A 23065-nucleotide genomic window follows, 5' to 3' on the forward strand; every position below is an offset into this window, starting at 1 on the left:
GGTTCCTTGTTTACACTTCTGGGCCTCTTAAGCCCTTGCAGGAATTTGGTACTGGCAGTGCATGGTTGGGCATAGATGCTCTGTGCAGTGAACCGAAGTGTACTACATGGAAATAGGAGGAGGTTCACTTCAAAAGGTGTGCTGCAGCTCTGACCTCAAACATTAATAAATGTACCACAGATGTGGTACCACAGGAGCCAAATGTACCATAGATCAGACCCGCTGTGACAAATCAGAACAGACTGTCAACGTATTTCTTGGTTGGTTTTTTTCACTGAATGTCCGGATCTTGATTGTTACCAAATTTCTCAAAAGCCAAAAGACCATGGGAAACAGCAGAGAGGAAGAGGTACAGGGATAGTTGTTGTGGAGTCCCAAGCTTCAATCATTCATCCAGTCTCTTCACCAGGTGGAACAACCTTCTACAGGAGACTGCAGAGCGACTGCGTGCCAGCAGAGCCCTCCTTCAGCTGTGGCAGAGGTACAAGGACTGTTACCAGCAGTGCTCTTCCACAGTCCGTCAGCGAGAAGACCAGACCAATGAACTCCTGAAGACTGCAACCAGCAAAGACATCACTGATGATGAAGTTACCACTTGGATTCAGGACTGCAATGTATGTTCAGTTAAGCTTTGCAGTTTTTCTCGATTTTGGGCTAAAAAAATCTTGAGAGGTTCTCTATTACTAAACTCTATTCTTGGTGTTTTGGAAACGTGCATTACAAACATATTTCACTTTATTGATGCATCTCAGGCACAAGAGAGACAACTTTAAATCTGCTACCCAAATCTCATGAGTTTCTCCAACTTTTGATCCCTCCATTAGTTGTTGTGGTGTTTCAGAAGCTCTTATCTGAAGTCTTTTCTCTGGAGAAGATGGATAAATTATATCATTTCAGTCAGTTTTAAGTCTCTGCTTAATGAAGGGATTCTTTCTTGGTAAAATATCTCAACTAAATCTTTAGAGTTCTTTATAATAGAAACATAAAATCTTTGACTATATTCCCACTAATCAAGACTTTTCACTTTTTGTGAATGAAAAGAATTTGGGAATGTCTTTATCCTTCCTTATGGAAGGACACCATTGACCTTGAAACCTTGAGGTTCTTCCATTTTCAAGACAATCTCAAGATAGCAAAATAGTTTATCTCCTCTCTGTGCTTACATTTTGGTTCTTTTGAGTTTAAGTTAATGTTAAGTGTCATTAACCAAAAAAATAAAATACTAATTGTCTCAATGTAAGCCAAACACAACAAGAAAACATGTTAGTGTTTGAAAAATAAAGTGATCTTTTGGAGCATTTGCTACTATGGTCAGGCACCATGGACTGGCAATTCAAATTGTTCAGTTCACATAATTTCTTAATTTCTTTATTTCCCTTTCTTTAACCATTTATAGGCCATTTATAAAAGTTATTTTTTCAGCTCTTCTGGTAAATCGTAACAGGAAAAAAAAGGGAGTTCTAGTCCTGAATCAGTTCCCAGTGAGGGCTGCCACTGGGACTGTCATGCCAGTAGATTCAAAAGGTTTCTTTCAACAAAGCTCAAAAGTAGCTGAGCAGTGTCTTCCTTATGTTCCTTTCTGTACAGGTACTTTGACATACCTTTTTTATTATGCATGTCATACAGAGTGTAACTGGACACATTGACATTGAAATGCGGTAGTAAATGTAAGTTTTCGATGATTTAATGACATCAACAGAGTGTCAGGTTAACTATTCATATCTTTCTTCAATGTGTTCCACAGGATGTGCTCATGGATTTGAAAACAGCACAGGAGTCACTGGTTGTTCTTCAGGATCTGGGGGAGGAGCTGAAAAGCCAGGTGGAGGCTTCAGCAGCAGCAGCTATACAGTCTGATCATCTTTCTCTGAAGCAGAATCTGTCAACCCTAGAACAGGCTCTCCGCAAGCAACAGGCTGTACTTCAGGTATGCAGACAATATTTACAATCTGTGATTCTGATCATCCTGTGGTACCTAAAAACACATAAATTAGCTAAAACTGCCTGGGAAAAGAGGATGGTGTTACCTGTTCATCAGAATTTCCTAGGCTTCCTTGGAAGCCAAAGCTGAGAGTAGAAAATATGCTCAAGTCTAGCATAAAGACCTTGTAAGAAGGTCCAAATTCTCTGAAGAGGATAGCAGACCTCGTGCAGGAAAATGTCTGTCTGGAATGCCAAGGTCACCATGCTTTCTGCAGACAACAATAGTGCTAACAGCTGGATCCACACCTACTTCTCCCCTGAAGACAACCTCTCTTCCCAGCTAGTTCTTCATCAGTAAAACAAATGAGAGATTCTGAATATTTGTGTAGAATTGATTTTCGTGGCCAGACTGACACCTACCATTTGTGTCAAAGCTCATTCAGTAGCTCGTGTCACCAGGGCCTAAAGAGCAAAAAAGGAGTGGAAGAATGTATTCCATAGCAAACTATATGGTTGAAAAAGCAGCAGAGGTAGTGACTTCTGTTTGAGAGACAAGAGGATTTACCCAAGAAGTCCAACGTTGTTTGAAATGTGCTTATAACATCACTGTACTGTGATGAGACAAAACATGAGAAAAGGTTTTAATTTAAAAATGCAATAAGGGTGACTAGTTCTCTCTGCTGACAATAAATTAAGCATTGGATTTAGTTTCATAAAAGAAAGCTAGAGCAGGTTATCTGTTTCAAGGTAAGCAGGTATTTATGCACTTTGTTGAAATATTGCCTTTTTGCTATGATCAAAAATGCACTATTTTAACCTAAAAAAAACCCCAATAATTCCACAGTCAGCAAGCAAAGCAGCAGTTGCAATTGCTCCTAGCCTATTTAGCTGTTTGCAAGTCTGAATGAGAATAACTAGGAGTGTGATGTCAGTAGGGATGCTGTGGAGCCAAAGTTCTTAAACTGTGGGTCCTTTTCTGTTTAAGGCTGGAGTTCTGGACTATCAAGCCTTTGCCAAGAACCTGGAAGTCCTTGAGACCTGGATAACAGAAGCAGAAGAAATACTGAAAGAACAGGATCCCAGTCACTCATCTGATCTCTCAGCAATAAAGAGTAGAATGGAGCAACTCAAGGTGACAAATAAATGTGGGAAGTGTTGGTTTGTTTTTTTTCTGTTGGCCTGGTTACTTGTAGTACAGGGTATGCACAGGTATCATACATGTATTCCATGTATAGTAAAGGACTATCACTCATGCAAAGCGTAAGACTGAGAATTTAGAAGTTTGATGGCAGTCAAGGAGTGATTGCCCATGGTACTTTGCCCCAAGTAAAGATGAAAAGAATAGTCAAACTGTTCAGAATAAAATTAATATCAGATCAAAATGGGAATGGAAATGTCAGCAGTTCTTGGGGACTTCCTTCATCATGTTTTCTCTCAACTTTTTTTGAATTTATGCAATTCCCGTCTCAATGATATTTCATTTAGGGATGAAGTACTTTATACGTTTTGCGTAACTTGATATACTGAAGAAACATTCCTACTGTGTACCGTGTGATCTCAATTTGAAGTCTTTCACTCTGTCTTTTGTGGGGCTTCTTTTTTCTGTCTCTTTCTTTCAGAGGCCATATCAGGAAGTTGCTGAACTCTGCCATCTATGCTGCTTTTGTTGGTTTAACCTTCCATTACTTTTCTGTCAGGATTAACTAGACAGAATTCCACTTTGGACATGCTGAAAAGCAGGGCATTTTCTTAATTGGATTTTTTTGTGCTGCAAAACAAAAACTAAAAATAAAAAATTTACTAATTTTAATGGGAATTTACCTGCCTAGCATTCAGGCTAAGAAAGAAGGGAAAAGGCTCGCATATTTTTACAGTGTAAACATATGGCTTCAAACACTAGCCTGCTTTTGCAGCTCTGAACCATAAATCCTCAATTCAGCAAAACACTTCAGTGCAGTTTGAGTATACTTCTCTGCAAACATTTAAATATGAACATAAGTCTTCTCGTAGTCTGGGACCAGAAGCTGAAAACTGGAAATGCAATTTTTCCATGGCATAGGGATTGCTTACCACTGGGTGGCAACCAAGGCAGTTCTAAATTTAACTGAGTGCTAGTTCATAATTTTGAAGTCTGTAATAGTGTAATTCCTGAACTTCCCAGCTATCGCTCTTTTTGTTGCAGAGTCAGATGTTGAAGTTCAGCAGCATGGCCCCAGATTTGGACCGTCTTAATGAACTGGGTTACAGGCTTCCTCTGAATGATAAAGAAATCAAAAGGATGCAAAATCTGAACAGACATTGGTCTCTGATCTCATCTCAGACTACGGAGAGATTCAGGTTGGGATAGATAAAGATTGCTCTGTGGTTTTCTTAGGTTACAAGAGTTACAAAGTATACCTTTTGCAGAATATAGAAAATGTTTTGGGTATTTCATTAAGCAAATTTCCTTTTCTTTGATGTACTTATAAGTAAGGAGCAAAGCCATTGAACAGAGATGTTGGTTTTGCCACAAATTAACAGGCTTTGAAATGAGGAAGACTGCTATTTTTGAAACTGTTGACTAAATAAATTGAATGAGGCAGCTAAGTGGGAAAAGTGTTACCACCTGATTTGGAATTTTGCTGGAAAAGTTATTGCAAGACCTTTAACACTTGTGTGTTGTTAACACTGAGAGGAGGAGACCTTACCTGAATCCATCTTTCTTTCTTTCTTTTAGTAAGCTGCAGTCTTTCTTGCTGCAGCAGCAGACCTTCTTGGAGAAATGTGAGACTTGGATGGATTTATTGGTTCAGACTGAACAGAAGTTGGCAGCAGAGATTTCAGGAAACTACCAAAGCCTTTTAGAGCAACAGAGGGCACACGAGGCAAGTCATCATGTGTATTTATACATAACTACAATACATACTTTGTATACATAAATGGAATGCACATTCCTTTTTTGAGTAATATAATAGCATGCCTTGAATTGAATTACATTTGCCTGCACCATCTGATGATACCTTAACTTAAAAACAGAAGCATGAACATATGTCAACAATACCCAGTTTTGGGGAGGACTTGAGTATCTGTCTGCATTTGTGTATAACATATCACTATGCCTATGAGCGCTTGTCCCCTGCATTTAGTCTACTTCAGATTGGTTTGTACCAAGGAAATCAAAGTTTTTGTTGGTCCTCCTGTAAAAACATAACAATTCTCATGCCATTTGGTTCTTTGTCTTCAGACATAAACTGGAGGAAATCTCTATTACAGTTTATTCTGATTTTATTTATTTGTTACTAAATTGTCAATGCATATAGCATTTGAAGAGCGTGTTAAAGAAAAACTTTTTTGTCAAATACTGAGTTATGTAAGTAACCATGGGTCTCCATTTGGTAACATTTCCTTGGAGAACAAACTGATTTGGTTTGGCATGCTGCATTTGTCTATTTGTAACAAATCAAGAACTAGCACAGCTTTTGCTGCAGGGAAAGATTGGTTCAGAATTTTTACTAGAGGATGCCTTTATGATCTTAATTGAAGTCAAGAGATGCACATTTTTTCTCTACCCATATTGTTACTGCCAAGAATCCTTGTAAAGATCAAGTAAAAGAAGTCAATTTTCATACCAGAGCTCCCATGTGGCCACAGCAGTTTCAGTTCCCACAACTTTTTCAGCTGACCTACCCCTAGACTCAGGCCAGATTACAGGAAGAGTTACGGTCTTCCCCCCCCTTTTATCTCACAGCATAGTGTTTGAATGAGTGTCCAATAGCAGAAAGTAATTCAAAACATTTTTTTCTTGCTTTAGCGTACAGTCGCATTAGCATTTAACTGCCTTTGTTTTTACAAATGTCATCTATTTCATTTCCTCATCGCTTCCAGTATTAAGTGGATAGTGTCTTTCTAAGTTGAAACATCTCAGATCTTTGAGATTTGAATGTCCAGAAATCATTACTAAGTGGATAACTTCCTACTGTTGCTGTGTCTAATTGTAGCTATAGTTTTTTGAAAGGAGGTAAGGCAATCTTCCGGTGTTCGACTGTCTTGAGATCTCATCTTAATTCTCTCCTAAAATCTTGATCTGAGCAGTTAGCTCAGATGAGTGTTACTCAGTCACTCTGTTGAAGCCCTTTTTATTACAACTATAAAATCATCTCTCAGAATTAAGAGAATTAATATTTGATTTTCAAAATACTACAATTCATCCTAAAAAAATGTAAACGGCCTTTTTTTTTCCCCACGAATTTTGGCATTATTTTTAATCTAATTGTATTTAGTACACAAAACACCGTGTACTTTGCAGTGCTTCGTCATAGTCAAAAAGAATTTTTTTTCCTCTCCTTATGACTATAAGGGTCAAATCTCAACTTCTTGAGATGCATTTCTGCATTGTTTCACTTTGTATTTTTTGAAAAATAATGAGAAAATATTCTGTTTCCACCTGAATTCCCAGAATGGATGTTGAAACTCTTCCAACTCTATTATCAGCTTTCCAGTGCTGACTCATAACTACTGGTGTTTACTCGACAAAGACCCCAACCACCTCAGTGGCCTCATTTAAAAATAGCCTCCCACTGAAATGTACAAACCAGCAGTGTGGAGATGATAGCTTTTTCAAATATCATGCACTAACACTGGCATCTGCATCAGTCTGTCAGGATGATCTTTTAATCCTTTCTGTGCAGTTCTCTAGTACGTGATACATTGCTTGGGACTCCTGTGCAGTGGGAGTGCACCAAGACAAGGATTTGACGAAGTGCTGGCAGGGAAGGGGAAGGAAGTTCCTTGCCAACTCAATTACTGAATTTTTTTTTCAGTGTGCTGATGTTGTGCATTTCAACACCTACCTTCCTTTCCTTCTCCTCTGAATTCATATTTCAGTAATCTGCATATGAGAATAAATTTGGGTGACAAGTGGTCCCAGGTAACAGATTATCGCTCTGATGTACAGAGAGTGTACATGCAGAAAGCAAGAGGATGTTGAAAGAAATGTCTCTACTTTTGCGTAGGACTTGAATATCTCCACTCTAAGCAGAGTTCCTCATGCTTGATAAGCTTTTATTTCACCCTCTTAAAAAAGTATTAAATTTTTCATTTTTGGAAGATTTGGTTTTGCTGGGTTTTTTGTTGTTTGTGGGGGGTTTTTTTATTGGTTTTATTTTTGTGATGGGAGGTGTTTAACCAGTTGTAACCAGTTGTGTTCTGTTTAGTCTTGATCTGTCAACAATGCTGGTAGATGCTGTTGCCTCCTTTGCTTCATCTCCCCTAACTTGACAGAAATAGATGTGATAGGGAGTAAAATTTCTCCTCTCTTGCTCAGCTTTCTGAAATTTTCAACTCCAAATTATTGTGGTTTCATTCTTGAGATAATACAGCATTTAGTTTCCCTCTAATTCAGGCTCAGTCATTCATAAGTACCAAGGTATTCAAAGGACAATATCAAATATTTCTGCAAGGAAATCAGACAACACTATTTCTTTCTATGGGAAAATTTATGACCTAACATTTTCAGAATTAATTTAGTGATTCAGAGAGGCAAAATTTCATTTTGAAAAATTGCTGCATCGTCTAGAAGTCCTAAACTTCATGCCATGTTCTTAAGGGATTTAATTGTACAGGTGCCAGTGGGTATTTTGCCAGCAGTGGCAGATGCAGGGATTGGTACAATCACAATCTGAGCTGGCTGGTGGGAAGCCATATAACAGAAGTGTAGTCTAGAATTGAAGAATAGTGGCTCTTAGTTCAGGCAAGGGTGAACTTCTATCAACTGCAAATGCCATTGCTAACTAAAGGAAAAGATATCTCAAGCTTCATACCAGTATAATTTTTCTTTGAATCTCTCTGTAAACCTTTTGAACATGGAGTGGGTCCAGTCCATAACTGATGCCTGTGTGTACCTGCATGAACATAAGAATATTCCCAAAGAACTTTATCTAGCAACAATGTCTGTTACTAAAAGGAAAGATGTTTTTAAAAATAAATATAAGTAGCCTATCAACTTAAGTAATCTTTGCTTCAGTAGTACTTAGTTATTTTTTTGTCTTAAGTAATATATAAGTAATAAGGGAGTTTTAAAAATATTGTGGAAGTTTAGTATGCCTGATGGGGAAAATTGGAAGTGGAAAATTTCTAGCTCCTGTACATGGCTGACCATTTCTTTTAAGGTTCTGTTGGCAATGTAAACATGTATTTAAAGTTTGTATAACATTATCACACATGGTCTGGGCATAAATTCAATCTAACAAGGCAAAGGGTTATAATATTCTTAAGCATGTGAAAAAATAAATATACCTTTCTGTCCATGCACAAAATACCCTATATGGATTTTTTTGTAAATAATAATGTCAATCACTAAATTCTACTCAGAAACATAAAACCAAGCTCGTGTTGATATCATTTAGCTTTATAATGGTGGTCTCAAGGAACTAGTAATTACCGTAAGCAGCAAGTAACTCTAAAAATGAGATTTTTAAATTTGTTTTTATTTAAGTTCATGACAAAACTACCATTGAATTAATCTGAAATTACATTAAATACATGAAAATTCATTTTTACCAGTGCATACAGACAGAATTAAAAATGTAAGATCTTGTTTTAACATCCTTGTCTCCTGTACAACAGCTATTCCAGGCAGAGATGTTCAGCCGCCAGCAGATTTTGCATTCAATTATCTCTGATGGGCAGCTCCTCCTAGAACAAGGACAGGTGGATGACAGGTAGACATTCCTGTGTTGTTGCTGCTGTTAGTTATGTGAAGTAACACTTAGACTAGAGAGAGACTTCCAATCAGAGAAGGTAGCAGATGTCAGTGTTCAGATCATGCTCTTCTGAAATAGAAGTTACTATTACTGGGTTAAGCTATTAATTAGTCAGATCTTAAGACAGTAATCTTTCGGATGCTATAGGGTATGTGAATGTATTTGAGAATACAACAACCCTGAGATTTGTCTGGAATTATCAAGCATGTTACATATATGTCTACTTTGATGTACTTTCAAAATGTCACTTTCACGAAAGGAGCCTGCAGTGATAGATTTAGTGGGTTAAACTTGATTTATGCCAGGTGGGGATTTGCCTCCACCAGGAGAATTCCCTACTGCCATTTAAGAACACCTGCAGCCTTAATGTAACGGATTATGAATTCATTACTGCCTGATACTTTATTTTAAATGCTTGTGATCAAATGAATGATAATCAGTGCAACGCCAGTGGGTTCACACTTGTGCATATGCATTGACTTTGCTAAGGTCCTAATACAAGGTGAACTGTTTGTTGGAGTGTGAGAATTTTGTTAATGCTTTGTGTATCTTATGCCTCCTTTGAACTCAATAGCAAATCTGGGGGTAAAATGTGAAATCTCCATGATTTACAATAAATTTGACTCATCCAAACTGGCAAAACCTGTGAGGGGTTTTTTGTGTATTTCCGGGGAGAAGTAGAAGAGTTTTATGTGTTAAAGGTTTGGAGTTTTTAAAGTCTCAATAATTGCATCCCTTTAATTCTCCCAGTACATAAAGTGTGAAGTTCTTATCCTCAGTCAGCTATCATGAGGCTTCAGAGCTTTTCTCTTAGTGTTTCATAATTGACAGCCAGACATCTTCCCTTTCCCATCAGTTAATTTCATTAAACAAATACATCCAATTATGAAGGTTACTATGTATTTTTATTTGTAATTTATGTATTTATAATAGGGATGAATTTAATATGAAGCTGACTCTTCTAAGTAATCAATGGCAAGGAGTAATTCGCCGGGCACAGCAGAGGAGGGGGATCATTGACAGCCAGATTCATCAGTGGCAGCGCTACAGGGAGATGGCAGAGAAGCTGCGCAAGTGGCTGATGGAGATGTCCCGTCAGCCGGTGACTGGGCTGGGCAATGTTCCTATCCCATTGCAGCAAGCAAGAGCACTACTGGATGAAGTGCAGGTGTGTCCACTGTGTTTGAAGAAAACAGAAAAAATCTCTGCCTTTTTTACAGTCTTGATCATTTAAAACATTCTTTAAAATGTCTTAGATTCAGCTTATCTGCTTTGCAGAAAGCAACATTGGATGTTAGTTCTTCTTTGGAACTAGCGTAATATCCGAAGTGGTAGTGTGATGGAAGCAAGGTTGGAGTTCACAAAAAATATATAATTGAGAACTTTCTGGGCCCTTACTCTCAAGCCTTGTTTGCTTCTGTTTTTGCTTTGTAACCAGTGTCACACTGAAACTGTCTTGAAAAAAAAAATAATGTCCTGTTTGAGGAATGTATTCTAGCTAACAGAAAAGGATTCTTTGAGTGTCCATCTTCATGTGAGGTTAACACTATCTATTTATCAATTCAGTGTCTTCAAGTTTTTAGCTGGAAGATGGATATAATAATAAAGCTTATAAGCATAATAGACTCTAGAGGAATTCAATCTCTTTAAGAGCAATCAATATACTGATATTAGTGGGGAGAAAGAAGCCTTTCGTGTCTTTATCTCCTTGGAGAAGTTTTCTGTAGTAAATGATTGTGAAGTCTGCTGTAGTAAATGATTGTGAAAATGTTAGGGTAAACCATTTGGGCCATAGCTCATGCTTAAGACAAGGTGTGCAACCAATGAAGTATGGGCTTGAGAATGAATAACTGAGTTGCTAATTGTAATTAAAAAGACAAAGCTGACAGAAAACTATTAATATTTTTAGCTGAAAGAAAAAGTTCTCCTAAGGCAGCAAGGGAGTTACATCCTCACTGTGGAAGCTGGGAAGCAACTGCTGCTCTCTGCTGACAGTGGAGCTGAGGCAGTCCTGCAGACAGAGCTTACTGAAATTCAGGAGCGCTGGAAGATAGCTAGCTCCCAACTGGAGCAGCAAAAGAAACAGCTTGCTTTACTACTGAAAGTAAGTGTGCAATTTCTTCTGTACTTCTTCAGCAAGTTTATGTTTTCTCACTGTGAGCCCTGGTAAAGAAAAGCATTCTCAACGGACAAGCACAAATACAGGAACTGCATATATGCTACGAGCTAACAATTTCCCTTCACCACCTCTGAAACCAGGAGTGGTAATACTTCATATAAGTAGGCTTATGTTAATTGACATATTTTAATTGATATTTCCAGAACACTGCCAATAAAGTGTATTACTACCAGCCCTATTTTCAACATAGGCCAAAAATTTATTTTATTTTGCATAATGCTGTTTAATTTTTATACATATTTTTATTGAGTTTGAGTGGCAAAGTTTTTGTAGCAGGAAACTACAGGAATGACTTCTGTGAGAAGCTGCCAGAAGCTTCCCCTGTATCTGATGGAGCCAATGCCAGCCAGCTTTATCATGGACCCACCACTGGTGAAGGCTGAGCCCAACGGTGATGGTGTAGCACCTCTGGGATAACATATTTAGGAAGGTGAAAAAAAAAAGTTACTGTGCAGAAGTAATTGCAGCTGGAGAGAGGAGTGAGACAATGTGACAGAAGCAACTTTGCAGGCACCATGGTGACTGAAGAAGGAGGGGGAGGAGATGCTGCAGGCACCAGAGCAGAGATTACCCTGCAGCCGTGATGGAGACATGGAGGTCCGCAGTGGAGCAGAGGTCCACCTGCAGCCCATAGAGGACCCACATCAGAGCAGGTGGATGCCCAAAGGAGGCTGTGACCCAATGTGAAGCCCATACTGGAGCAATTATGCTGGCAGGACTTTTGACCTCATACAGGACCCACACTGGCACAGTCTTTTCCTGAAGGACTGCATCCCATGGAAGGGACCCACGCTGGAACAGTTTGTGAAGAACTCACAGAAAAGTTCATGGAGAACCGCCTCCTGTGGGAGGGACCCCATGCTGGAGCAGGGCAGGAGTGTTAAGAGTATGACAGACTATTGTCAATTAGATCATATTATTTAATCCAGAGAGAAAAAAGAAGATAGTGAAGAGAGCGGTTTTTTGCAAGACCTTTTGTTTGTAATTCATCATCCTGAAAATGATCATGAAATACTAACATAGATTGGAAAAAAAAGGAATGAGAGAATTACGCAAGCAGTGATGGAAGAAGAATATCTTGAAACAGAAGACTAAGTTTTTTTCAATACGATACAATATTTAATGCAAGTTCTGTATATTCTGGTATTCTTTGTGAGTTGTGACTGGCTTATTAGGGATCCTTCTGTCTCAATATAAAGCTTTAACAAGCAGGTGAGGCAGGCAAAACCATACTGCCACACTATGGTTAGTATAGTTTTATTGCATTGGACACATTAAAAACTTTGGAAAGTATACAAACAGTAAACCTGGGCGTAGCTGCTAGAATCCTGATTTAGCAAAGATACTACAGGTGCTTCAATTTGCCCTGAATTTGCAGTTTCCCCAACTACTTTTTTCTTCCCAAATATTAATGCACCTGCATGAAGTTCTTTTCAAAGAACAGTAATGTGTTTAATACAGGCATTAAAGAAAGGAAGTGGAAAATAATTTTAGCAGGGAGAGACTTCCCTGAAAGGATGGAGCTTGATCTAGACAGCATTTCAATAACAGGAGACTTGTGTATTTGTACTAGCAGAGACCTATACAAAAAAAAATTTGACATAGTTCTGCATATGACTCAAACTTTGAGACTTCAGTATTATTTAAAGGGAGACTTCAAGACATGTTTTTATTAGGCAAATCCACTGACATAAATATAACCCAGACCAGAATTGAAGTCTCATAAATTTTTTGCTTTCAGGACTGGGAAAAATGTGAAAAGGACATAGGGGACTCCCTGGAGAAGCTAAGATCATTCAAAAAAAAACTTTCTCAGCCATTGCCAGATCACCATGATGAATTGCATGCAGAGCAGATTCGTTGCAAGGTAAAGCACTTCTCTGTTGATTGTAGTCTCTGCCTTTGTGCAGTAACCTCTTCCACTGTTAATTGTGCAAACCAGTCAGCCAGTCCCGTGACAAGAAACTATCCATGTAATATATGGACGGCATAGTACCACAGTGCACCACCATAATGCAAACCCCACAGGGTAGATATAGATCTGATCAAAGTAATACCAGAACAGGATCTGAAAAGTACTGTGGAAGGACTGTATACCAGTATGTTTTTATTATAGAAATTCTAACTCAAAATTTAAACTCATGGTATCAAAACTCTTTCCTTAGTGCTTTTTATTTGAGGTGAGGTTACTGTGGAGTATTTTAAACAATGCTTTTAGGCTATATTATTTGCATTTTAGGAATGAATCACAACTTGAAAATATTTTCTATACATAGAAGTCCAAACCAATACTTGGAATTCCCAAATACCTTTGAACCTTAGAGAGTTGAGGAGTTTCTTAGTTTGTGGGTATTTGTTACAAGCCTGATGTATCATTCAGTATTGCGGAGTTAATTCCCTCATAACTCTGAAAATATTGGTACCTTTGGGATTTATTTTTTCTTTGAAACGAGGCTTAAACAATCTGCTTGAAATGGTAGGTCTGCTCAGATAGGACTTAAATTAGTGATATAAGACTGCTTATGTTCATGTTTCATTAACACATTCAAATTTTTATTTGTTACTGGTCCTTTTTCCTCATGTTCTTCTTTTAAGGAGTTAGAGAATGCTGTTGAAGGCTGGACAGATGACCTTGCACACCTCTCTCTGCTGAAGGAGACTCTGTCTGTATATATCAGTGCAGATGATATCTCAATCCTCAGTGAGCGTATAGAGCTCCTGCACAGACAGTGGGAGGAGCTGTGCCACCAGGCAAGTACAGTATGAGCACTGATATGAGTAGTATGCAGGCTACAGAAGTGTTGGAAGAAAAATTGAATGCAAGTAGCAGCTTTTAGAAAAGATGCATGTAGGCACACTTAAATTCAAAGATGAATTCTTTCTGAATCAGGGGAAACATTCATTGAAATGTTCCTTTAGTTACTGCTAGTGTTTCTGGATCTCTTGAGCTTTATAATGGCAGTGAAGTCATATTTAAGCAACCTTGAAAAATCAACAAAAAGGTCACACTGTGAGCTATGGGACTTGGCATGGCTGTCTGGGAAAAACACAGAAATAAAACAGTTATACTTTGCTTTCATGGAAGACCTGTGCTCAGAAAGCATGTCTCCTCCCTATTCAACATTGCTCTGTTGTACCTTCAGTTCTGCTGATAGCTTCTGCTTCATCAGGCATTGGTGTCTGCATTTGTGTTAGTCTTAGGGTGACTTGCTTGCCTGCAAAATGAGCTGAGAAGTATTGTTTTATTTGTCCAGGTGCATCATGCTATTAGTATGCTTCTGGCCTCCGTTTTGCACTCCAGGTAGTGGAGCCTTCCTCACACAGCTTTTCAGATTATCCTAATGTTATTTCTGTGGTTTTCAGTAGAGGTTGCAGTTCAGATATGGTGAGGCTAACTTTGAAATAGCTACTTCATGTAAAATACCTGTGAAGGCTTCAAAAGCACCTCCAAAGTAGGAAAAATGCTTCACAGTTAACAGCACAGAACATGTTATGTGTTAGCAGCATTTGAATGAGCCAGTGTAGATACATCTAAGTTATGCTGTCACTGCATGTATGTTAATAGTAAAAGAAGGAACCAAGTAAAGAATTTTAATCTTACTTTTGTGCATGCTGAGTGTTTCACTTCATTCAACTGCTGCTTATTTCCGGAAAGCTGTCATCAAGCTCAGAACCACAAAAAGGAAGTGCAAGATCGTGTGTTTGCCCCTGTTAAACCTAACACAGTAGTTAAAGAACACATCACTTTTGTTTATGACAGAGCAGGTGCTTCATCTGAAAAGTCTTCGTCCTTTCAGGTGAAATTCCGATATAAAGTCAGAAACAACCTAGATTACAATGGGGAGGAAAGGAAGTAAGTAGTTTTACCGATGTCTTAAACTGGAGAGATGACTGCTGCACACCCTCTGCTGCTCTTTTGATTTCAGTGTCCATGTTTATCTTTTATTATTTGTAGTCTGAGATGGTACCACAATTATAGCAATTTCTTAAACACAGCAATGTTGTCTTTCCTTCTGTACCAACTAGAGCATTAGCCTGTTTGATATTTTATGCCTGTTCTTTCCTGTCAGGCACACTTCAGTCCTTTGGAATCTCTCGAGCTGTCATGAGAAATAGTCATCTGTGAAATGAGTGTATTGGGACTCAAGTAGAAAGTTGCTTATGCAAAATAAAGTGTACCTTTGATTTAGCTTTGTACTCATGCTCATGCACAAATTACAGACTTTTGGAGTTTGGCCTATGCTATATGTATATCTTTTTTTTTTTTTTGCTTTGCTTTGGTGAAGCATTTATCATTTCATTTTTGTGTAATCTCTTAGACTAAAAAGAAACTTAGCATACTTTATAAAGTTTAATAAGTGAGCAAAAATTGTAAGAAAATTTAATTTTTATCTTCTAATGAAACCTTTGGGTTAGAGACATTAGAAAACAAGATATTTACAGACTACTGAGCATAACACTTGGGTGCCTCTCTCTGTGCACAGGATGTAACTAACAGGAAATCTGAGATCAATGCTTACCCCTAAACTTACAGACAGTCAGACAAAGTTTTTGCAGTACAACTCCAGTTTGTTTTAATGGCAAGTAAGTTGCTGGAACACTTTTGCAGGGCTAGAGGAGTTCACATTGAGGTACAAAGTGTTTTAAGCATGTCTTAAATGCATTTACTTCTTTGGTCTTATTTACTCTTTCAAATGGTTTAAGGTCTCCTTACGTCGACAACAAGTTAGTGAGAGACTGAATGAGTGGGCTGTCTTCAGTGAGAAAAACAAGGAGCTCTGTGAGTGGCTGACACAAATGGAAAGTAAGGTGTCTCAAAATGGCGACATCCTCATAGAAGAAATGATTGAGAAACTTAAAAAGGTATGGTGTACCCTTGCATACCATTCTTTAACTGCTTACTTGTTTTGTGTTGCAAGGAGGATACTGAATTAGCTGAAATAGGGGTTTTACCTTACCCTGATGTATTCCAGTGTTTGTGTTCTTCTCTCGCTCTGCAGCATTTTTCCTGTCTTTCTTGAGATAGGACCTCCTAGAATACCAGAAAATTAAGTGAATGCAGAGTCAGAGGCATCTGAATGCTTTACTAAGTGTTCAATCAGAATTGCCTGTAAAGAGTTTAACTATAGCAGATATATTTATAGAAGACACCGTGTTTTGTTTTCAATTGGGTGGTTTTTTCATTCTTCTGATAGTTATTTGTGTTTATACATCTAATATATGAGGTTGTCTCTCCACTGTACAAATCAACAGAAAACCAACATTCACTTGTATTTTTGAATCATTCCTTTAGTAGTGTAGAGCAGAGTATATTCAGAATAAGTACTCTGTTTCTGATTGCTCTTTACTGTCCAGGATTATCAAGAGGAAATTGCTATAGCCCAGAAGAACAAAATCCAGCTTCAGCAAATGGGAGAGAGACTTGCTAAAGCCAGCCATGAGAGTAAGGCATCAGAGATTGAATACAAACTTGGCAAGATCAATGACAGGTGGCAGCATCTTCTAGATCTTATTGCAGCCAGGTAAAACCGTTGTTTTGTTTCTAAGTGTTAAGTGGGACAGATTAATATGCTGGATGTAATGCACTTAAAATCTTTTATTTTTCGTCATTAACTGTGAAATTAATTCATTCTTAACCATCAACACATTTCTGTGAAATTCACCTTTCTGTTTTACTTTTTAGTACACGACATAGTTTCTTCAAGAAGAGTTGATTAAAAACTTTATGTGCTAGAATGATATGGTGATGATGGTAGGTTGACAGTTGGACTTGATGATCTTAAAGGTCTTTTCCAACCTTAATGATTCTATGTTTCTTTGATATAGGATCAGTTGCAGTCAGATTTAGTGAGCCTTGCACTAGTACCGTCTTACTTTAGATGGTGCTTAAAACTGGATGCAAATACAGTTTATTTCTAAAAAATTCTTGGCAGAGGAATCAAAACATTGCATTTGTAGTTTTGGATTTCAAGAAGAGCAGTTCCAAACTTAAGTTTTCTGCCTGATTATTTTTTCACTGGTGGAGAAGAGTAACTGCAGGTAGATGTATGCACATTGGGCTTAAAAATTCTTTTTATTCAAGGTCAAAAGTATTGTAGCAATTTTCACAACTTAAAAAAAGACAGGATTGTTGTTTGATGTTTGAAGAAACTGGTTTATTTGTTTCAGCACTTTCTGTTGAGCTGTTCTACAGCCTCCCTTCCATTACCAACAATAATTTTGTCCCAGTTTTGCATTTCATAAATTGTATATGTACTTCATGTGCTTTATAGTTCACAATTCTGTGATGTAAGGACATATGCATTAGTAATACTTTAGCCCTGTTAGCAGCAAAAGGGTTTGTTTAGTTTCATCATCTTTTTTTGTCTGTTCTTTTTTCGTATGGTTTTACTGCATTCCTGCTCTGAAATCTGTAAGCATGGGAGCAGTAAATTTTATGTAATCAGAAGCATTCTGGTGGCTCCAGCTCCTTTAATAGTAGTTCATTTTAAAGTAATGAACGCTGTTTATTTCTTACAGAACAATTCAGTCAGGAAGTGTTGCATTACCGTCAAGGAGCCTGCTGATTTCAGAGGATGTGATGCAACACCAGTTGTTGAACTTAAAGTATATTTAATATATATTTTATGTTTCTCTTTTGAAATGCCTACTCAGAGAAGTGTTCAAATAATAACCTTCAGGAAGTTTCTAGTGAAAAGTGCTTGCATTCAGAAACTGCAAAACACATCTTTAAAATATCTGTGTTGTCTATTCCATGTTAGAGGTTAGTGCCCTCTGTAGGGGAGTAGGTGAGGGTTCAGGATTCTGCATCATTCTTGAGTAGGGAGATACAAACTGCAATAATTCTACACTTAACTTTCTCATTCTGTTATCATGAAGTGTCAAGTCCTAGTTCTAAACTAGTATATGTAGAATATTTATTTACTTTTAATTCCAGATAATTTCAACTTACCCTTCTCAACTCACATGCTCAACACTGTTGTGGGCAATTAAACGCATAACTCTTTCCATTCCAATGCTCACAGAAGTGAAAAAACCTCTGCAAGGTTTCCTGAAGTTGGGAAATAACTGATGGACAGGTTTGGTGCTAGGTTGTGAAAATTTCAGTTCAACTGTAGCTTAGACCAGAAGCCATTAAAAGCCTAAGCTGCTAACTAATGTATGTACAAAGTGCTTGAACATACTTGTACATCCCCCAAGATAGTTTTTAGAAGGCTCCAGAGACTCTTTAGACTATGTTCTTGGAGTTTGGAATGTATTCTATAGCATGATTTTGGCTGCATTCTGCTAGTAGATGCAGACTAGTTATCCTGGTGTTGAGAATAAAATATATCTTTTCACGTTCTGGATGCCAGACAGCATTAATAAATTATTAGAACCTGCAGACTTTTCTGCAGTGCTACAGTAATCCCTTGCCTAGAGAATTTTTTTTAGTGTTTTGTTTCCTACAGCTGTGAACTAATAGAAAGTGCTCTGTGAAAATGGTTTAATAATTTTTTACTGTGGTAATACATATCTAGTCTGAATCTTTACCTGTTGATCTTGTGCTGTGTGGTGAAACTCCTCCAAATACCTACAAAAGCATCTTTCTTTTCTTTGTTACATTCTGTTTCCTTATCTACTTTTTTTTTAATTGCCTCTCCATTCTGAGCAGGTCTGTAACTACAGAAGTGACAGCTGCAGAAGGGTAGTTGTGTTTCTGCATCAGAGACTTCTGTTTCGTCCCTTCTAGAGCATTTTCATCCTTTCAGATGAATTTTTCTGATATATTAGCCAGGTGAAAAAAAGGTCACAGTTGTTTACAGCCAGAAAGCAATGCTATTGCTGCAACTGCTCAGGCTTTGCAAAGAAGGATGTGTTTTCATCGTTTCCCCTACCACTCACGGTCCACATTCCTGGAGATCAAGTCTGGCACATGTTGATGAATGCAAGTTTTATTTAGAAACATGACCAGTTGTCACCATCCAGTCTCATGTTATCAAGCAACGGCTGCTAATATTTGTTTGCCGTGAAACATTTTCTGTACAGAACTCACCAGCAAAGAGCAGTGTGTCCCCTTTCCTCCCCCCCACCCAAAGAACAGTGTTTGCAGGCTTTGGAAGTTCTTCTTTTTTAATGCTGGAAAATTTCATGGTTGTGGCAGACGACTTGTGTGCTCTGAGGATGGCGGAGGACAGCAGTGTGGATTCAGATCTCCCAGACTGTAACTGTGATATCACAAGGCAGGGAGCTATTTTTGTTTGCTTTTGATTAATACGATTCTTTCTGAAGTCTTGGTTTGCTGGGAAACTAATTGAAAAATTGATGCATAGAAATAACTACTACAGCTATAAATTACTGGTTTTCTGCTCAGTTTAAAAACAGTTGACAGCAATAACAGCATATCTTGTTTTACATCCTGGAATGATTTTTTGATACTAATGGAGACTTAGAACTAGTAAAATCTCCTAGCTGTCTGAAAGAAACCATGGAGTGATGTTACTGCTGTTTTTAAATACAAGAGCATGTACACACATGAGAAAAATCAGACTTTATATTTGTCTGCTTGCTGTTTGTGTCATCAAAGGGGCATGGCTAGAAGCAAAATGCAGAGAAGGAAAGAGGCTGTAAAAGAAAGTATTTCAGACTTAACTTAGCAAAGCATGTCTGTTCTGTACATATTAACTACTGTTTTGTAACTGCAGGCACTACTTGAACTCCTCTTGGATTTTTGATTCAGCTTCTCTTTTTCCCTCTTCACATTATCTTTTCTAGAAATTTTGCTGTTGTTCAGAATTCTAGAAATTCACTCTTTGAAAGAGGAAACTGCGACTGGAGTAATAAATGTAACTGGCAGTACTGGTGTTCTGCTATGTAGTAGTGCTGTACTTTGGACAATAACTCTTCTTTAATCATAAATAGATTGTTTTTAAACTGATTTTTTCAAAACTGAGTTTAATAGTGCAACATTTTTCACTATTTCAAAGAGTGTTTCTTAAAACTTTGTCTCCAGTTCCAAGCAGATATTTTAAAAAAGAAACCTTTTCTGCTTTCTGCTGTGGAGACTTAGCTAACATGCTCTTACTGACTTTTTTCATGTTGCTTTTAAAGTTTAATATTTGTAAGCAGCTGTCTAAATGACTAATGCAGTAGCTATGAGTTCTATATGATGAATTTTTCTGTATTTATGGGGTTGTTCCTGTTTAAATTTAAAGGGAATCTAAGACTGTCTACTTTAGGACTAGTTGAACTATATACATTATATACATGCTTAATTTTAGCTCCAAGTTGTTTTCCCACTGACTTTTCTTACTGTAGAATAATAGATATTATTAATAGACATTTTAAAGTTATTACTTTCTTGGGGAAATTGAGGTATATTAATTGGAACATGAAAACATAACTATCATAAGCCCATTCAAATTTTTAGATGAGTTTTCAACAGTAAACTGTAAAAAAAAAAAAATTAATTCTGCAGTATTTTACCTCCTGAGAATCTTAAATATTTGTAAAATGTAGCAGGACTAGGGGGCGTGTTATATAAAAACAGTCTTTAAACCAACCATGTTGTGGGTCCAACCCCTTGACTTTAGCATAGAATATTCATTATCAAGAAAAGGAGTTATCTCAAGTCTTTCACAGTTACATGCATAGTGCTGCAACAAAAGCATTACATGATTATTGGAATAATTAGCATTTTAAACATAATCATGTAAATCAAATCTCAAAAGGTAAAAATTAAACGTGGCTAGGAATCCCAGATACCTGATTTAGAATTTGACCTTTGTGTCTTAAACATGCTTTTAAAGCATAGGCAACTTGCTTGCTGACATTCAGAAAGAAAGCTCTTAGACATGATGGATTACGTCTATTATTTGATCGTGGATATGTTTTCAGAGTAGCTAGAGGCATAGCACTGCACTGCAGTTCAGTCAAAAAAAATAAGTTCATCAGACTCCAATAAGCACTTGTTTATTTGCTTCTATTTGTACCATGGGCAAGGAACCTGTTACGTTAAACTCGGTAGGAAAAAAAACTTGTTAATGGTAGATGGGGGAGGGGAAGGGGGAGGTGGGCAGGAAGGAAGTTGTAGGGTTTGGGTTTGGTTGGAGTGTTCTTTTAGTATGTTACACTTTTTTTCTTTTTCTGTCTAGAGTAACTTAGTTACTTAGTTAACTCTTAGTAACTTAAGTATCTTTCATGTGACTGAAAATAGCTGTAGTTGGGCTAGGCTTGTTTTTTTGTTCTGGCAGTGATTTAGTCCCATGCAGTCTGCCTAAAGCAGAGGGCACTTTCTAAATGATGGACCCTTTATCAGTTGTTGCATGCAAAATGTAAATAAAATCCAGCACAGATTGCAGAACCACAGAATTGCAAAAAAGAAAATCCTGCTCCACAGTTAGGGCTTGCAAATGATAAAGAGACATTGCTTCTCCACAGGGTGGACGTGACTCATTGTTCCCTTTCCCACTCCAGCATGCCTGCAAAGGATTGGTAGCATCCAGCCTTGAAAATCTAAGCAGAAAATGGGCAGGATTTAACTTCTGTTAAATAATGTCAGAGATTGAATAGCTGTTTGTGGGTTCCAGAAGGCTGATAACCAACCTTCTTGCTCACCCTGTGAAAAAGTTGCAGTTGGTTCAAACCCAAAAAACACTGTATGTAGAACCAAGGAGATGATGCCCCCAAACACTGGGTGTTCTCCTAATATCTCCCCTGTGTTTTGGGATAACCTGATAATGGGGACTGAGGCAGTCTGTCAGCACAATTGAATTGACTTCAGTCTCTTCATAGAGAGATTTTCAGATTATCCAGATTTTTTTTCCAGTTACCAGGATTATTTTTTTTCCGGATCACAACCCTACAGCTCTTGGTCATGAGAGTCTGGCAAAGAAGCTGCATTTAAACTGTTCTTAAGAGTTTTCAGCACTAAAGAACCACAGTTTGACTATCTGTGAGCTAAAGAGAGTGCTAGAAAGAGATGAAAATTTGAAAGATTTAGTTTATTTTTTTTTAAGATGACATTAAAATCTCTGAGATTATCTTAGTGCTCAGCTGCAACTGCTGCTTTAAATGTGAAAACACTTGATAAATTTTCTGGGTAGTATTGTGGAAAAAATATGAATTGCTTTGTTGGAATTATAGGATACTTAGGTGGCATTTTGTTTGTTGGACGAATCTGGCAATCCTGTATTTTTCAACCTGATTTGGTCAGTCTATTCCCATCTACACTCACCTTAAAACCTTTCTGATACTGAAACACTGAAGTAGAAGAGCAATAGAAGCATAGAAGGGAACATTACTCAAGATTTGTTTGTGGTACCATATAAACAGGGTGGAGAAAAAAGGAAAGCTTAGAAAAAATTTCTAAGTCCACTAATGATGCATTTTACATAACATGGGGATAGGAAGGAGAGAATTACTGACAGATGCTTTTGCAGTTCAAAGTGACTGAAGGAAAAAATTCTGAGATACGATAAGGATTTAGTCAAATTTATTCACTTTCCAAGCTTGAATAAAAAACAAAACAAAACAAAAACAAAAAAAACACACACACACACAAACAAAACTATGTAATTTTTCCTGGCCATTTTTGTTCCAGGGTCAGGATCTCAAGAAAAATATGAGTTGGAAATCACCATGCAGTTCCATTCCAATTTCATCTGTTTAAATCTGAAATAATCCAATCAAACCAACTCAAAGTAGCCCTTGAGATTCAGGAATTCTCCCTCAGTTCTCAGCTGGATGTCTAAAATTTATTTATTCAAGGACAAGTCTTCACTGTGGAACAGGTTGCCCAGAGAGGTTGCTCAGATAATGCCCTATCCCTGGGAATGTTCAAGGTCAGGCTGGATGGGGCTCTGAAAAATCTGATCTAGTTGAAGATGTCCCTGCTCATTGCAGAGTGGGTGGACTAGATGACTTTTAAAGGTCCCTTCCAACCCAGATGCTCTGTGATATGTAGTTCAGTGTTTTCATTGGGGTGAAAAAGGCCTCAGTTCACTCAGTACACTCCCCCACCAGTACTGATTAAATGGGTAAGTTATTTGTACTCTAAGAAGAACAGTTATCATCTGTTGGTCAAATACACAACTAAATTAATTTGGTTGTTTTGGAGGGGTTTGATGTGTGTGAGTTCATTAAAAAAAAAAAAAAAGAAAGAAAACTTTTCTTAACAAATATTTAAGTCAACTGATAAAGATACATAAGCTATGAATGCAGGATGATATGCACATATAGTAAT

The 23065-nt window shown here is 37.6% G+C and overlaps 1 protein-coding gene across 21 annotated transcripts in view; it reads left to right on the forward strand.

The window, feature by feature from the left end:
* The window catches only part of SYNE1 (spectrin repeat containing nuclear envelope protein 1), a 306594-nt gene that overhangs the window by 250836 nt on the left and 32693 nt on the right, over positions 1-23065 (forward strand). For 14 of the 21 annotated variants that reach the window (XM_039385717.1, XM_039385719.1, XM_039385713.1 and 11 more), the window contains 12 exons: positions 398-614; positions 1745-1927; positions 2909-3055; positions 4106-4260; positions 4640-4787; positions 8527-8621; positions 9597-9831; positions 10573-10767; positions 12584-12709; positions 13438-13593; positions 15547-15705; positions 16198-16364. In XM_039385717.1, coding sequence (XP_039241651.1) covers positions 398-614; positions 1745-1927; positions 2909-3055; positions 4106-4260; positions 4640-4787; positions 8527-8621; positions 9597-9831; positions 10573-10767; positions 12584-12709; positions 13438-13593; positions 15547-15705; positions 16198-16364 — 1983 coding nt within the window. The remainder of the gene's footprint in view (positions 1-397; positions 615-1744; positions 1928-2908; positions 3056-4105; positions 4261-4639; positions 4788-8526; positions 8622-9596; positions 9832-10572; positions 10768-12583; positions 12710-13437; positions 13594-15546; positions 15706-16197; positions 16365-23065) is intronic. The other 7 variants (XM_039385731.1, XM_039385716.1, XM_039385722.1 and 4 more) reach the window with 2 other exon arrangements.

The sequence above is a fragment of the Pipra filicauda genome, unplaced genomic scaffold (genome assembly GCF_003945595.2).
Source record: "Pipra filicauda isolate LSUMZ 115617 unplaced genomic scaffold, ASM394559v2 scaffold42_size3861933_pilon, whole genome shotgun sequence".
NCBI classification, from domain to species: domain Eukaryota; kingdom Metazoa; phylum Chordata; class Aves; order Passeriformes; family Pipridae; genus Pipra; species Pipra filicauda.